Genomic DNA, 17012 nt, shown 5'->3' with positions numbered 1-17012 from the left:
ACGTAAAATCCGTGACGAGAAACTGAACTGAAATTAAAATGAAGGGTTACAGCCGAGTAATTTAGTTCTTTCTTTTTTTTTTTTTTTTTTTATTATTTTGAAGGATGACTCCGGAAGTAGTCTCTCGCCACTGTTGGTCGACTTGACACGTCGAAAAATGGCGGCGATAATCACCCAAGCAAGGAATTCAGATATCTCCAAACTTCAGTTTTAACTTACCCAGTGGCAGAGGACTTTTCCATATTTTAATCTCCAGTGAAACAATTTTTGCTTTCCCATCGTGTCTGAAAGGGAGAAGGCATCGTTTAACGTGAGCTACACAAGGGTTGACTGGCAATTATTTATTTTATTTTTTGCTTTTAGCTGTTGTCAACAGCTGTGTGGTCAACTGTTGTCTTGTTCACAACAACACGACTGCTCTGCTAACTTGCTGCCACTTAGATTACTGCATTAATCGCCTCTAAACAGTACTTCAGTGTGTGTTGTCAATGACACGCTCTATCATTAAGTTATCTGTAACAAAATTATAAAACAATTTACAGTTGCTTCAATTTTGTTTCCAAGTTTTATGCACATTTTTCATTTTGTCTTCACAGCATCCCGATGGAGTGCATGTTCATCATGAACCGGATGGGCTCTCCGGGTAGCTCAGCTGCAGCCCAGCGAAGGCGAATGGCCCTGGGGGTGGTTATACTCCTGCTGGTGGACGTCATCTGGGTGGCCTCCTCTGAGCTGACATCAGTAAGGCCCACATTTGCAACTTTTTTTTTTCAGTTGCTTGACTTTGCATTCAAGGGGACATTAATTAATTATGAAATACGAACATTAGTTGCTTCAATGCAAATTGGCAAGGATTGGGGATGAATTGCTCCCTCCACCAGTGAAAACACAATCCGTGCTTTACTGCCGCTCGTCTCGTCGCAACCTCCTAGCTGCGCTCCCTAGTCGTCATGGTAACGAAAGCTGTACTCTGCGTTAGTTGAGGGGGGGTGGGATGATCAGTGGTTCATTTGCATGAGACAGGGCTGCCCCCTAAAACAGCCTAATTGATATGTTGTAATTGTCTTTATGGATGCTAGCAATTTTCTCCCACACTCTTGGGTGTACTTTCGCAAGTAGAAACCGCTCACAACATTGAGACTCTGCCCCCCGGTTGTTATGGTAACGGCAGCTGGACTTGCCTTTGGCTCTGCAGTATTTGGGGTGGGGCAAGGAGTGACTCATTTAACATAACACAGGACCACACCTTCAAAACAGGCACAGATAAACAGACTAGTTATACTTTCTGCGATCTAGTCAAAGTCACTATATGCTGCTGGAATAGATAGATGAACAAATATACATTATTTGTGGTAAATAAATAAGAACTTTCTGACCAATTAAACAAAATTGGGTAATTCCCCATGGCACACCTGAGGATTACTCACGACACACTAATGGTCCACAGGAAAATGGTTGGAATGAGAATCACTTGTATACTGTGTGACGTGAACCTCTCAGTGAATTGTTGTCTTCATTCCATCCCCGTTGCAGTATATTTTCCGGCGACAGGACTACAACAAGCCCTTCTTCAGCACCTTCACCAAGACATCCATGTTTGTGCTTTACTTGCTGGGGTTCCTGCTGTGGCGTCCCTGGAGGCAACAGTGTACCGGCTCGCTCAAACGCCGACACGCTTCACTTGTAAGTACAGTGAATCACGCTATTGGTGGGGAATAGGACCAACCCCTGCCGCAATTTGCGAAATCTGTGAATGATGAATGAAAGAGGTTTGTAATTGTGTATAGATGCCACAAGATGGTGACAAGCCACTTCAAACAAGAAGATCATAAAGCATCAATACCTTGCAAGGCTCGAAATGATCTTTTTTCTTTGAGGAGCAGTTTTGCTAATCATTTCTTCGTTTGAGGAGCATTTTTCAAATTTTGAGGTGCAATTTTTTTGCAGGTTAATCACACAGGGACCTGAAGCAAGGGTTTTATTAAACAATAAAAATACAACAATATAACGGGGGAGTTGAATGCAGAGCTGCAGCTGACGAATATTTTGATACTCGAGTATCCTACTGAAAATTCTTTCGAACAATCGAGTATTTGGATACACTATATCTTTGCTTGGTTAAGGAGCAATTCTGAATACAAAAAAAGAAAATAAGAGGTTTCGCTTAAGAACTAATGCCTAATTGGTTTCCTTTTTATATACTCAACAGTTTTTATTTCCTAAATTCACATTGTGCATAAAAGATAAGGCATTAATTAAAAAAAAAACAGCATTAACAGCTTTTGTGCATCTTTACTTAAGCAGCTAGCATTTTGTGACATATTAATACATTAGGTTCATGGCTGTGGATTTATGAGCTTAGACAAGCTGACTATGAATAAGACATTCTTTGTTTTAGAAGTGTTCAATTTCTTCAAACTAAAATGAAGAAACCTCAAGAGAAAACACTCCATTTTGGGTACATGATTTACTTGACTTTTATTCTTCTCTGGCCACAATTTTCACCTACCTGACTCAAAGTTTTTCCACTTACAGATCATCAGATGGTAGTATACTATACTGACCATTTGTCACACAGTGACTCCACTGAGCAAAAGCACCTATAAGTAACGTCATGGATGCGCACTGTACTTGTCAGCTTCGTAATAAACAAAGTCACAGATTCAACAGTAATCATAATTAACAAAGACGCTTCGCAGGGCTGTCGTCATGTTAGTAAAGTAGACTAACGTTAATCTCGCTGATTTGCGCTGTGTTAAGTTCACCTTCTCTCAGATCCCACGACACGGCGTCTTCGGCGGAGAGAAATGTCCGTGTTACAACGAACAGGTGGTCCCCTTGCATTTCACTATGAAATGCTTCCACACTTTCACCATGAACCTTTTTTTCTCTTCTCAATTTGGCGTCACGTCGCATCTTCCTGCTGTGTTCCCACTCCTTCAATCGAATAATGGCTTTACTTCCCCCTTCTACGTCGCACGGATCGGTGACGTAAGAGCGTTGTGTCACATACGCCCCACCGTGCGTTCATCTCTGTGACCATTTCCGTAGTAAAACTGTGATTCACAGTTTTGCTTTTCAGTGTGGTTTTGAGGCGCAAAATAAAAATTTTAACTCACAAACTGTGATGGGAGACCGCTTAATTTGAATCTTGCCATGGATCTAGCATGTACACAATCATGAACCCATGTTACATCAAGAACTGTATTCAGTAATTATTCAACACAAATAAACCACCATTCCATGAGGCTCATCAGTAGTATTTGTATATTAGCCCAGTGGTTCTCTAACTTTTTAAACCAATTACCACCTCAAAAAATACTCAGGCCTCCAAGTACCACCATAATGAACAACATTAAAATACAGTAAGTAATAGGCCTAAGTGTTCAGAAAGAAAAAAACGGGAAAAAGAGGTTTTTGATTCGAATGGTATCTGTCCACAGTTTGCTGATGCAGAAGCCTACTTTGCTCCCTGCACCAATGACACCACTGTGAACAACTGTTTGGTACGTATTGATTGGAACATTTTTACACATCTAACAAGTTAAGCTACATTTCTTGAACTTATACAAGCCTTTTAAATAGCGATGTATCCAGGTCCATTTGGCTTGAAGTGACAATTTGAATTCAGTGTGTGATTATTTAACCCTCCTGTTACGTTTCCTTCTTTGGTACACCAAAATATGGGTCAATGTTACCTGTTCAGTGATTAGTCGTTTGAGTTCTTTTCAAATAATAAAATGAAATGAAGAATATACTGTATGCCTGTTGTATTGTCTACATATGGCAAAAGAATAAAATCAGATGAACATTGACAATTGACAATTTAGTAAGGCAGGTCACTCTTATCTCATGGCGCCACTGTACTGTATTTAGCACAGTTATAGGATGTGCTGCATTTCCTTTTCATGCAGAGTGAACCACTGTACGTGCCCGTCAAGTTTCGGGACGTACCCGCCGATCTCTCCAACTGTTTAATCGAAACAGACTGTGAATCTTGTGAGTGGACGTCTTTTATTTTGCATTTATCCAGTTCCGGGTTGGACTTATTCTCCCCGTTTTCTGTTTGTCCGCCCTTGTCCCAGCAGCTTCTAAAAAGCAGCGGGTGCGTTTTAGCAACATCATGGAGGTGCGTCAGCTGCCCTCCACGCAAGCCCTGGAGGCCAAACTGTCCCGGATGTCCTACCCGGCCGCCAAGGACCACGAGGCCATGTTGGGCACGGTGGGCAAGCTTACCATCACCGACGTGGCCAAGATCAGCTTCTTTTTCTGCTTTGTGGTGAGTCTGTAAAACATTGCAGTCTTTAATGGTTTTTGTATGGCAACCAAGTGTGAAACTAAGCAATCAAGTAGCTATGATGACCAAAATTGTGTCTATGAGCAAGCCATTCTGAATTTTGCCCTACAATGATGTCACAATTTGGATCATTTACATATTCCCGCCCTACACCAAGTTTCTCCACCCGAAGCACGATCATGTGAAAGCCGTATGTGGATGTCAGTACAAGTGGATGCTAAATGTGTTGTAATTCTTTGTGTATTTTGATGGAAGAACTTCAGAAATCTTTTATAACGGCCTGTAAACTGTTTTAAAGTTCCTGTATTTTGCCAAACCAACTTTTTTCTAGTATTTTGGATGTAATATTGTCTCTATGGTGCCTCAGTGAACGTGAAATATGAATTAAAATCGTACACGTATTCCTGAGTTCCAGACGTTTTTCTCCCGAGAGGCCAAAAATATATTCTGAGTTAAATATATTTCCTGAGTTTATATATGTTACTAGTGAAGACTCCTTTTACTCTATGGGATGTTTAACTTTGGCTCCTTGCCTTTCTCCCCGGGCAGTGGTTCCTCGCCAACCTGTCTTATCAGGAAGCTCTCTCCGACACACAAGTGGCCATTGTCAACATTTTGTCGTCCACGTCAGGTGACTCACAGTCAACAGGATGACTGTTGCCATATCTCATTCTTGTTTAGACTCACTTCCTTTACTCCCTGTCTATCTGCAGGCCTGTTCACACTCATCTTGGCTGCTATATTTCCCAGCAACAGCAGCGACCGCTTCACATTGTCCAAGTTGTTAGCAGTGGCACTGAGGTAAGACATGTCAGAAACTTGTTTTAGGTGACGAATAAACATTCACCAAGACTACTTATTCTATTTAAACACTTTATATTCTAAAAGTGTATACTATAAAGTGTAATTTTGTGGCTTGGTGACGAAGTTCTGCCTCCACCAGTGAAAAAACAATTTAATTCTAACTAATGTCACTTCTCAACCTACCCCATCTACTGAGGGGCCAATTACGGGTACGACTTTCCTTACCATGACAACCAGGAGCAGCACTAAGGGAGTTGTGACAAGACGAGTAGCTACTACAAAGTAGTGAGATGCCTGAAAAACTCAGTTATTATTATTAATATAATAATAGCCCAAGCGGCACGGTGGACGACTGGTTAGAGCGTCAGCCTCACAGTTCTGAGGACCGGGGTTCAATCCCCAGCCCCGCCTGTGTGGAGTTTGCATTGTTCTCCCCGTGCCTGTGTGGGTTTTCTCCAGGCACTCCGGTTTCCTCCCACATCCCAGACGAATATGTTCGTCAAGTATGTTTTTCAACATGTAGGTATGGAAGAAGTGCAATTCAGCCTTGTAAATCACTGTAATGACAAACAGATCCCTGCAGATGGCGGCATTTCATCGCTTTGGATCTGAAATCAGCGTAGGTTTTGAGTAGAAAAAGATCAGAATGTGAATTTCGGCTTGTCCCGTTAATCATGAGGGCGAGAAATGCCAATACGTTGGAAGTCAGACAAGTTTAGGCACCCGACACTTAAACAGAGTTATGTATATGTATGGTATAAAAAAAGTATGTGTTGCCGTAGGAAGTAGAAAGTGTTTGTTGGAATCTTGAGAATAGTTGTCTCAGTTCATGAATTGAATGGCATGTGAAAAACTCCACTGACGTTCAACACCAGCCATGCAGTGAGTCGTTGTCGCTCACGGTGCGTTTCATAGTTGTATGTTTGTGAATAAATGATCCTTTTTGCCATGAGAAACCCTCTTTCAGTCTCGATTTTCTTGTTTTATAGTTTGAGGTGTCACAAAAGCAAAAAATATTAGCATCTCAAAAAGCTCATTTTCTCTCCTTTTGGGCAGAAGCCTGTGTTTTTGTGAAACCAACCCATGTTTTACCACTGATTACTAATAAAGGGAAAAAGCTAGACACTAACTTATTTTTCGGTGAAAGTAGAGAGTACCGTTTCTTTCGATATGTTCGGTGCTTTTATTGTCAAAGAACACAGTATTCTGTAGATCTTGAAAGATCAGTCACAATATTCTAAAACGACTGACAATATGGGGAACTCTGCTTTGAAAGAAGCTGGCAGTGAATGAGTTAAAAAGTGTGTCCCCATTGAAGTCTGTTTTGTCCTGCGTATTCATGTGGTTTCTGTTTTGTTTAGTATGGGAGGTGTTGCCCTGGTGAGCCTCTCCAGCATGGACCGGCCTGATGAGAAGGGCACCATAGGTAGGCATGTTGACAGCAATACTACCTTTTCCAAAGAATAATAATACTTAGTCAACAAGTGTAATGTACTGGCTATTGTTGGTGCAGGTACCTTGTGGTCCCTAGCTGGGGCCATTTTGTACGCCATCTACATCGTGATGATCAAGAGACGGGTGGATCGGGAGGATAAGCTCGACATTCCTATGTTCTTTGGTAAAATCCAAATCATCAGTGGATGACTGAAGTCCACTTCTGAGCCGTTTGTTTGTTTCTGTTTGTGTCTCTCAGGGTTTGTAGGCCTGTTCAACCTTCTGCTGCTGTGGCCGGGCTTCCTCCTCCTTCACTACACAGGCTTTGAGGCCTTTGAGCTTCCCAGCCAGCTGGTGTGGACCTACATCCTCATCAACGGCCTCATCGGGACAGTTCTCTCAGAGTTCCTCTGGCTGTGGTGGGGGCCTCACAAATCCTCGCCATTTGCAAACTTGTCTTATTATTTGCTTATGGTTGTTGTTCTTGCTTCCACAGGGGCTGCTTCCTCACGTCGTCACTCATTGGGACCCTGGCCCTGAGCCTCACCATACCGCTCTCTATGTTGGCAGATATTTTCATGCAGAAGGTCAGTTACAGTAGAAGCCTGATGCTTCACCATCCAAAATATGAAGAGTTTTGAAAGAAACAAGGCAACTGTTTAAGCCTCCTGTTGTGTTGCAGCTCAAGCTGACCTGTGTGAAAGTTTTGAATTCAAAAGTTTGGACAGTTTCTCAATCAATAGCATGAAAAAGTGTATCCAAACATTTGACTGGGAGTGTATATCACAATCAGAATCATCTTTATTTGCTAAGTATGTCCAAAAAACACACACAAGGAATTTGTCTCCGGTAGTTGGAGCCGCTCTAGTACGACAACAGACAGTCAATTGACAGAGAACACTTTTGAGACATAAAGACATTGAGAAAAACAGTCACTGAGCAATAAAGGGTTGCTAGTTATCTGGTAAAGCCGTTACAATTTTTTAAAATTGTTTTTATTTATTTATTTAGATGCAGAGTCCTCTAGCACTTAGAGCAGTTTGAATGACTAATATAGCAATAGTCCGGTGCAATGACCATTGTGCAAAGGGCGCCGAGACTTCAAGGAGTGTATGCAGTATCAAGTAACTAGTTGTGCGATAATCTGGGACAATGTTGATTGTGCAAATGTTGCAGATACTCCTCAGTTAGTGTGCAAGTGGTGCAGATGCTACTCTGGCATGAGTGGCCAGTATTGGTCAACAACAGATGTACAAATAGTGCAGCGTGGCGAGACTACGACAGTGAGTGCACAAGTAATGTATAATTGGCCCGACAGAAATGTGACAACAAGCTCAAGACCAAAAAATTGGCAGCATGTCGCAATGGAATTGTAGGCTAGCTGTTTAAGAAGTTGATTGCAGGAGGGAAGAAGCTGTTGGAATGTCTGCTAGTTCTAGTTTGCATTGATCGGTAGCGTCTACCTGAGGAAAGGAGCCGGAAGAGCCGGTGACCGGGATGTGGAGGGTCCGAGAGGATTTTGCACGCTCTTGTCTTAGTTCTGGCAGCGTGTAAGTCCTCAAGGGTGGGTAGCACTGATTCGATGACTGCTGTGTAGAACTGCACTGCACTATGTATTTGAAATTAAATGGAGGGCAAAAATATAATATAAATAATTATATAATTTTATTTGTATTTCATTACAAAAGTATTTTAATTTGTAATATACTGTTAAAGATTTATGGGAGTCATTTTTTCTGCACTTACAGTAGTCTTATTTTAAGCCGCCCAACTTAAAAATGAATCTTTTTGTTGCCTGAACAACATTGGGGGGATTTAAGGTATTGCAGTCTTATTTTAACCTGTTCAACCTTATTTTTTTAATGGTAATTTCATTTTTGATGTGCAAATGTTTTTTTTTTTTTAAGATGCTTTACTTTAGTCGAATTTTAACCTGCACAACTCTATTTTAGCTTGCACAATTTAAGGGGGACTTAGGGTAGGCTTATTTGAAGATGGGCAACCTTTAGGGTTTGTTTTTTACCAGCATGACCTTTAGGGTTGTTAAAGACAGTTTTTATTTTTTTTTACCCTTTGGAACTTTTGGGAGATTTGCAGGAGTCCCATTTTAACATAAGCAAGTTTTGGGAGATTTACAAGATTCGTGTTTTAAACTGTGGAACGTTTGGATTTTCACGGTAGTCTTATTTTAACAAGCGCATTTTGGGGGGTTTAAATGTAGACGATGAACAACGATGGCCTCTGATACATTAGATGATGTGCTTCTTGTTTGTCTCCTTGTTTATTTGCAGGTGCGTTTCTCATGGCTGTTTTTTGCAGGGGCGGTGCCCGTCTTCCTCTCCTTTTTCATCGCCACGCTGTTATGCCACTACAACAACTGGGACCCAGTCATGGTGGGTCTGAGGAGACTGTACGCCTTCGTTTTTAGAAGACATCGCATTCAGAGGTATGCTCAGGGGCTGTCATATAAAATCATGAGTACAATTTACTCATGTAAATATGTGTATTTCAGAGCATATTATTAATTAACAACCCTCATGTTGCGTTCATTTCTCAGAGACAGTCATAATGTTCTTGGGTTAGTTTGACCCTGGGTGCGTTTTATCATCCAAAAGTGTCAGAAACGAAAAAAAATGGTTATCTCATTAATACTGTAACTCAATTACTCACGATTTCAATCAATATTTACAGCATTACCTCTCATAGATGTTGGTAGAATGAGGATAGTTTGATGGTTTTCCATCAAAAATTGCATCTTAAAAACTGTTTTGTAATGAACCATTTTCATTTTATATGTGATTACTAGACTTTACGCCGATCTGATTGGCCTGGTCGGTATCGGCCGATAATTAGCATTTTATGCTGATCGGCTTTAATGTCATAATTCGCCGATCCGATCAATGACATCGTTGATCGGCTCCGCAAAAGACATTTACTCCATGTCGCCGTCGTGTACAGTATATTCGAATCCAAAAGCTAGTTTATTTCTAGCCTTGTCGCGTGTCTTTTGACGTAGTCCTGTAAATATCTGACCACCAATAAAGTTATTAAAAAGAAAAAACATGTCGGCGGTGTGGGACAGACAACACGTAATGCCGGACGGATCAGGCTACGAGACAAATTTGGTCTTTCACGAATGCACTAAGTCAGACTACTGCAATAAAATCTTGTATTCCGATACCACCGCATCCCGTCTTTTAGCATCACTGGGCTTCATCTTGTCAACTCAAACGCAACCGGATACCCTGGTTACCATGGCGACAACAACACTAATGGATCGCGCCGTGTGTTCATAAGAAGAAAATGGGGAAAAAACGTGTGTTGGTGGTCACCGGTGCTCGGGAGAGGACGTTCGTTTAAGACTTCTGAATCTGTGAGAACATTTCATAACTTCTCAAAAATAAATTCACATCATATTTAAAGTTTTTTTTAAAAGGCTCAAAGCTCGACTTGACTCATCGAAGGCTTTTATAACCAGTGGCGCAACAAGTCAACATGTGGTAGTGAGTAAGAAAGAAAAAGCCCATAACAGCGGGACAGAATTACTGGATGTGAGAAATGTGATATGGATAACTTAAATTCAGTGACATTTTACAGGGGTCGTTGTTATCATGCAGGATATGTAATGGACTGACCTTTTGCGTCAATTGTGGTTTTTGCGAAAATTCCAAGACCCCATCAAGTAAACAGACCTATAGCGCAGCCAAAAACATAAATCACTTGAAGTGCTTTTTATAAATTGGTTCCTAGTTTTTATTTTTAATTTAAAAAAAATTAAAATAAATATTTCTTTATTTCTTGGCAAAGATACCCATTTGCCCAATACTAATGATAATCCCATCCCTGGCATCTCAATGAGTTCAAATAATTTTTTTATTGGATCCTTGTAGAAAAAAAAATTATAATAAATCTATTTCTTGATAAGGTATCCAATCAAATTCTGATTTGATTCAGATTCACCCAATCAAAATCAAAAATGTTGTTTAACTCATGATGATGATGCCATGCCTCACGCTGGCATCATCATGAGTTCAAATATTTATTTCAAATTGGATCCAAGTAAAAACCGAAATTGATTTATTGTTAAAAGATACACATTCACCCCCCAAAAAATTCACGATGATGCCATGTCGAAAAAAAACAAAACAAATTGGATCATCGTTAAAAAAACAACTATTTCTTACTAAAAGATATCCATGTACAGAGATCTTGTTTGATGTGTACCGCGTCTGAGATGCACTAAAATGAGCAGGGATGCATAAAGCATGGTGAACCTGCTTCCACAGACGCACAAAATTGCTTACCCATGTATGTGTGTGTTGCTGGAGCGCTTCAGTCAACCATTATCCACTAAAAGTGCCAGTCTTGTCTTGGTGCCAGCCAATCAGAGGCAGAGCAGGACAGTTTATCATTCCATAAATATAATGGACACGATACTTTTTTCCGGACTCGATAAATTTTCATTGTTGTGGTAACACGCGGCACGCCGCTCACAACGGAGCCGGCCGCTGGCAGAACGGCTTTGGCTCCGTAGAGGCACACACCTGGGACACTTTCGGGAAAGTTCACTATTTATTAAGTTCGCTAGCCCGTGAGCTAACTAGCTAGCGAGCTAAGGAGCTAAAAAGCTCGCTCTGGCTGGCTCGATCGTGACGACATACAGAGGTCACTAACTGGCGGACTGCGGTCTGACCCAGAAGCAGTCCCATACGTACCCACAAAAAAGAAAGGTTATTGACATACGGAGCGCCCTAACATATCACAGGTTTTACGGTAGTGTTGAACCAATCACATGCAAGGTCAGTCACCCCCTTCAGCCAATCAAATCTTTATCTGAGCCCGTAATCACTGAGTGCCCACAGCCCAGACAGAGACGAGGAGAAACGTAGCAGGGGAGAACGAGACTTGATGTGTAAATTGAGTTAAAGAAGGAGAAAGATCAGAAAATGAAGAAAACATTTGGAAAAAAATGACGCTTAAAATGTAGGTCTATTAAAATGGAACGGTCAGTGTTATTTTTGTTTATATTTTTAGTGGGAAGTTCCCACTGGGAGCACTTATTAAAAGTGCATATATATGCGAAACGCCCTCATGAAATAAAACAATGTTTTGAACAAACATAACCTCTAAAACGGTGCAGTTGTTAAGACTAGGTAAAATATGTAAAATTGTTTGAGACTTCACTGGTGTGTCAAGATGCCAAACAGAAAAGAAGAAACCCAAACTTGATTTTTCTTAAGTTAAGCAATTTAGTGGACTAACTTTCTCTTTTTATTTACCTGCTCTTATTGTGAAATGGAGCCCTACTTTTATTTAGTAAATGAGAGAACATTACACTGTTGTGCTCATATGTTTGATTACCAGGGCACAATTTGTAAAACGTGTACAATTCTTTATTATGCTCTAATATCATGATATCAGTGGCATTTATAAAAAAAAAAAAAAAAAAAAAACAACCTACAATACTATCGTTGATCGTGAAAGTTTTTGGCGAAATATATTGTTCTAAAAAAATGTGCTATCGTGGCAGGCCTAAACACACATAATATATTGAAAGAGAGCAAGAGCAATGGAAATCAAAACTATCCTACAAACAATATAAAACATAATATAACATGCAATCAAAATCTGCAATATAGCAGTACCGCGAAGGAAGAACCGTGACGTAGCGGAGGATTACTTTATCTGTATTCTGTGATGAGCCATTGCAGGGACTCACAGGGGATTCATTGTTTCCATGACATGTGCATCCCGGGACTCACGCAGTCTCAAGTGTAAACAAATTATCAATGCATTTAACACACAACACTGACTGTAGCCATTGTACACAAGCGATTAATCAATATTCCATAATATGTCCTTTTTAAGGTACATTATAACTTCTTCTTTGAGTTTGTCCTTGGGTCCCTTGAAAGGCGCTATATGAATCCAAGCTTTTATTATTATTATTATTATTGTGCTTGTAATTACTATTAGGGTGACGACTGACACTCCTTCTCCTCCCCAAGACTCCCCGAGGACAACGAGCTGTGTGAAAGCCTTATACCTTTACACACCGTCTCCCTAAACCAAGGAAGCCTGTGCTCATGATCTACAGTCAAGTAAGCCTCACTTGCTCACTCATATGCAACCATCCCCTTAAAAAAGAAGGATTAAAAATAAAATTCCCCCAAAAGCAGAGGTTTGTTAACTGTACATGATGATCATCATCTGTTCTCCTTACTCACCACCGCACGTCCAAACACGAAAGTCTCTGACGAGACACAGCGTTTGTTCAAAGATAAAGCACTGATAACGGCTTTGCTGACATTCTCAGAACGATCATCGCTTAAATATTTAAACCGGGGAGAGATTGGACTGGGAAGCACTCCAGACTGCTTGTTGATGAAATCATCTCCTTTTGTGTTGTTTTAATCAACTGGGAAAGTCAGTTTGTCTTTTAACATTTGTCCACCCGCATGGATTGAAAGATGCAAGTAAAAATGACAGCGGTCAGAAGTGATAAGCGAACGCTCGTACTGTCTTTTTCATGGCGAAGCCTCAAAATGATCACCAACTTTGACGCCACATTACTCATTAGACAGTGTAGGCAGTGTCTGAAATTAACTTTTTGACTCACCGGCCAAAATATTGAATCATTTTGGGCTGTACAATAGATCCAACAAATATTGTCATTGCTATAATGGCACGTGCAATATGTGTATACAGTATGTGTGCAGCCCTAATTTTACAGAGATTTCTATAATATGGTATTATATTGGATGCAAACTGAGAGAAAAAGTCACAGCAACATGAAACAACAGCAGTCAGAACAATTAGTTTTATTTAACATCCATAAAGTCTGGCCTCACACAGTCCTCGTGCAACAGCCTCTGTGAGATCATACTCCCTGACACAAGTGCGTCTGTTTAATTTTTCATTTTCAACGCATATAAAGGACTTTTTAAGCAGCTGAAACATCAGGCTGTCGTTGTTTCATTTCATTGGGTTTTAAAGAGTTTGGATTTTGCTTAGTAAAACTGCTGAGTGTTGTATTATGAGATTATCTGAATGTTTTTAGCTTGTACTGTACTGTCAAACCTGTTTTATGTGTTTGTTGTAGAGCTGGGCGATCTGTCAAATAAAATGAAAAAAAGATCATGATACATTTTTTTCATATTGTCTGATCTAAAATATAATCACATTAAAAAAATAATAATAATTAATTGTTTTAAAACCTTTTTTAAATATCCAGTTTTAAAGCATCTGCATCGCAAACTAAAGCAGTTGAACATTTTACTAACGCCTTTTGTTAACAACACTCCTCACAGTCAATAATTAAAACAGTAACCCCAACTTCCGATTTAGCATACTTACTTACTAAGCAAATAAAATGCATCTAGAAAAATATAAGAACACTTCACTCAACAGTGCACCTTAAAATTACAATTTTTGGGGGGAAAAACAAACAACTTTCCAGTGGCAAATTACTGATCCGTTCTCCTTTCTCTCCCTTTTTTCTCTTTTGTTTTCCTAGGTGGCAAACATTTAGTAGCAGTCAGAGACAATGATCCACCCAGTGCCTACCATTTGAATGTTCAACTTGCTTCAGTGAGGCAGAGTTACTCCTTTTTTTTTTTTTTTTTTTTAAATCGTGTGGCTAAAATCTGACCGCGGCTCAAGAAGCTGGACGTGACCGGTCCTTCTTCTTATTATAGACAACAGGGAGTGACAGGCAATACTGACTGATGATGTCACGTGACCAAATGAAGAGGTACGTTTAAAGTTGACTGGAGCGCCAGCAGAGGAATAAACCAGGAGTCCTTGTGCATTCTTACCCATTTTGCACTTCCTCACTTTTTTGCCTTTTGTTTGATTGCCTTTTTCACCTATGAGGTAGCAAGCGGACAGTCTGTTTGCAAATATATACTTTTATTCGTGAAGCTTCCGGTTTGAAAGAATATCACAACACTATGTTTAACCTCTGGTTCCATTGTGGCTCAAACTGACCCATTTTTTTAGTTAAAGAAAGATGTAGTTTTTCAGTTTGAAACTTCAGTTTAATCAGGGTGCTCAACAAATATAGTATACCTAATGGTTATTAATGGGGTTAATAATAAGGTCTAATCAATGATCATTGGGATTTCAGGCACTTTTGGATCATGAAACACGCCCTGGGTCAAATGGACCCATTTTACGGTTAAAAAAATGTTTTTTAGCATTCACCTTCTGCTTGGCTTAATAAGTGTAATCAACATATCATTATTAATCAGATTAGATTTAAAAAAGAGGGAAAAAATCATACCTGATTCTTTGATCATTAAACATGCGGGGGTCAAATACAAATTTTGTATTTTTCAGTATGACACATCTGCTTAGCTTAAGTATAAACATATTCCATACATTTTTAATAATGTTTATTGGGATTTTGTGGTGACATTTTTTGATCATTAAATGTGCTCTGGGTCAAATTGACTCATTTTAGAGGACTTTAAAATATTCCAGTGTTAAATTTAACGTAATAAAAGTATACCAAAGTGGTTAATAATGATATCAAAACAGTATTTATGATTAAACACGCCATTGGTAAAATTAGAACAGGGACATTATTACATTGAGAAAAGAACACAACAGGAAGGTTAAACAGATCAGATTGTTCAGGATCAGGGACCCCAAACAAACTGTGACATTTGGAACCTATTTAAGGGTGCAGGAATTCTAGAGGATAATAAATGCAACAAGGTGATGCGTTCAAGTGACTCAGCTTGGCCAGTACTAGATCACCTAACTTAACTGTCAAACCGCTTGCCTGTGTGATTTAAGCCTCCAGTTATGTTTTTGTATGGTCGCGTTTCAGAATTCATTTCTGCCAAAAATGGCAGAAATGAATTCCATATAAAAATTGTCTATCACATTATTAACTCCATTACTAATCTTTTCAATCAACATTTAGTTACATTCGCTTCTCAGGAACAGCAATAATGACCCTGGGTTTGACCTGGGGTATCTTTAGTGATCCAAAAAGTGTCAGAAATAAAAAAAAAAAAAACATCCCAATATTTTGTACGTCACATTACTAACTCTGTGATTGGCTGACGACCAGTTCAGGTTGTACCCCGCCTCTCGCCCGAAGATAGCTGGGATAGGCTCCAGCACGCCTGCGACGGTAGTGAGGAGAAGCGGTACAGAAAAATGAATGAACATTGCTAACTCCATTACAGATGATTTCAGTCAACCTTTCCTCTCAATGGATTGTTGATTAATCCTTCAGTTATAACAATGTTCCTGGGTCAACTTGAACCAGATTGTGTTGAATGTTAATAGGGTCAGAAATGAATAAAATCTCCATTAATACTGTTGTTTTCAAGAAGTTTCAGCGAGAAAAACTACATTTTACTTGCGTTTCTTTAACTTTTAAATGAGTCAGTTTGACCCGCTACTGTACATAATAGGAGGGGAAGGACTAAGAAGAACTGTTAGTAGCACTGCCGTTATAAGATACGCAGCCTGTTTTCGGAATGGGCGTTAAACGTGAAGTATTTTTGATGACATCCAGCCGACCACTACACTTTTCCTGTTGTTATATTTTATGTGCCGGTGAAATTTATGACTTCCACATCGAGCCAAATCTTTTTTTTTTCTTTCTTCCGCACATTTGGAGCTTGTCATTTCCCGGTAAGAAGAAAAACATTTTTTAACTTGTCAGATGTTGCTGTTATTGTGCTCGCTAACTGGAGAACGCAAGAACCTGCCAGCCTTGGAAAATGAACAGGTTCAGCACTTTAAAGACAATATGTCAGTTCTTTTACAGTATTTTATATATGTATGTACTGTATACTGTAGTGTTGTTTCTTTAGCTTCAAAAGGGTTCTTTCTATTGCTCGGTTTGTGTGAACTATAAAATTAAGAAAATGCTATATCTTTATTAATGTTCTTTGAATGTTTGTTCACAGTTGCTTTGTTTCCCGTCTCAGGTACTTTGTCTTGATTGTTGGAAAAAAATCATTTGTGTGGCTTTTAAATGTCAACCATTTACTTTGGTCATCTCCTTGTCTAATAAGCTTTTAGATTTGACAGATTCTCTTTCCTGGTTTCAGTACACTATTAAAGACATACCTTTTTAAATTGCTGTCAATTGGCACTTTCTCATGCTCATACTTTTAAAAAGATTTAATTATGGTGTAGTACATGTGAGCAAAATAATGTGCAAAAAATTCCCTTGTCAGAATTTGTCAAAGTTCATCAAGCCCTGGAATTTCACCTAAAATGGTTGCTTCAGACCAAAAGGGCAGACCTAAAGGTTGCACAGGAGAAAATAAGACTACACTATTGTAAATCCACCTACATTTGCTCAGATAAACCTGAAAATAGTTTCACAAGTAAAATATAGCTTCCATAAGTCCAATAAAATTTGGGCAGGTTAACATAAGATGGTAAACCCTTAATGAAATAATACAATTACTCAATAAACAATACATTGATGAAACACAGTGCATAA

At 39.4% G+C, this 17012-nt stretch overlaps 1 protein-coding gene and 1 long non-coding RNA gene across 11 annotated transcripts; one reads left to right on the top strand and one right to left on the bottom strand.

Annotated features, from left to right (window-relative positions):
• Positions 1 to 131: 131 nt before the first annotated feature.
• On the top strand, positions 132 to 16639 carry LOC133487264 (solute carrier family 35 member F5-like). Of its 10 annotated transcripts, XM_061793597.1 has the most exons (17): positions 132 to 310; positions 597 to 741; positions 1534 to 1683; positions 3444 to 3506; positions 3915 to 3999; positions 4086 to 4279; positions 4847 to 4928; positions 5011 to 5098; positions 6463 to 6527; positions 6615 to 6719; positions 6795 to 6954; positions 7032 to 7122; positions 8827 to 8981; positions 9737 to 9908; positions 12544 to 12636; positions 14052 to 14125; positions 14233 to 16639. In XM_061793597.1, the coding sequence occupies exons 2-15, from the start codon at positions 604 to 606 to the stop codon at positions 12568 to 12570; spliced, it is 1575 nt and encodes a 524-aa protein (XP_061649581.1). In that variant the 5' UTR covers positions 132 to 310; positions 597 to 603; the 3' UTR covers positions 12571 to 12636; positions 14052 to 14125; positions 14233 to 16639. The 10 variants fall into 10 exon arrangements, with proteins under 10 accessions (XP_061649581.1, XP_061649582.1, XP_061649585.1 ...); XM_061793598.1 differs by having other exon boundaries at positions 4089 to 4279; positions 14052 to 16639; XM_061793601.1 differs by lacking the exon at positions 9737 to 9908.
• LOC133487269 (uncharacterized) lies at positions 4151 to 11319 on the bottom strand. Its single transcript, XR_009791280.1, has 4 exons — positions 10840 to 11319; positions 10171 to 10227; positions 6619 to 7093; positions 4151 to 4285 (listed from the first exon to the last, which is right to left on the bottom strand). It is a non-coding gene; the product is annotated as an uncharacterized LOC133487269 (long non-coding RNA).
• Positions 16640 to 17012: the final 373 nt, after the last annotated feature.

The sequence above is a fragment of the Phyllopteryx taeniolatus genome, chromosome 12 (genome assembly GCF_024500385.1).
Source record: "Phyllopteryx taeniolatus isolate TA_2022b chromosome 12, UOR_Ptae_1.2, whole genome shotgun sequence".
Classification (NCBI taxonomy): domain Eukaryota; kingdom Metazoa; phylum Chordata; class Actinopteri; order Syngnathiformes; family Syngnathidae; genus Phyllopteryx; species Phyllopteryx taeniolatus.
Note: the sequence above shows the minus strand (reverse complement) of the source record. Positions and strands in the feature narration are given on the sequence as shown.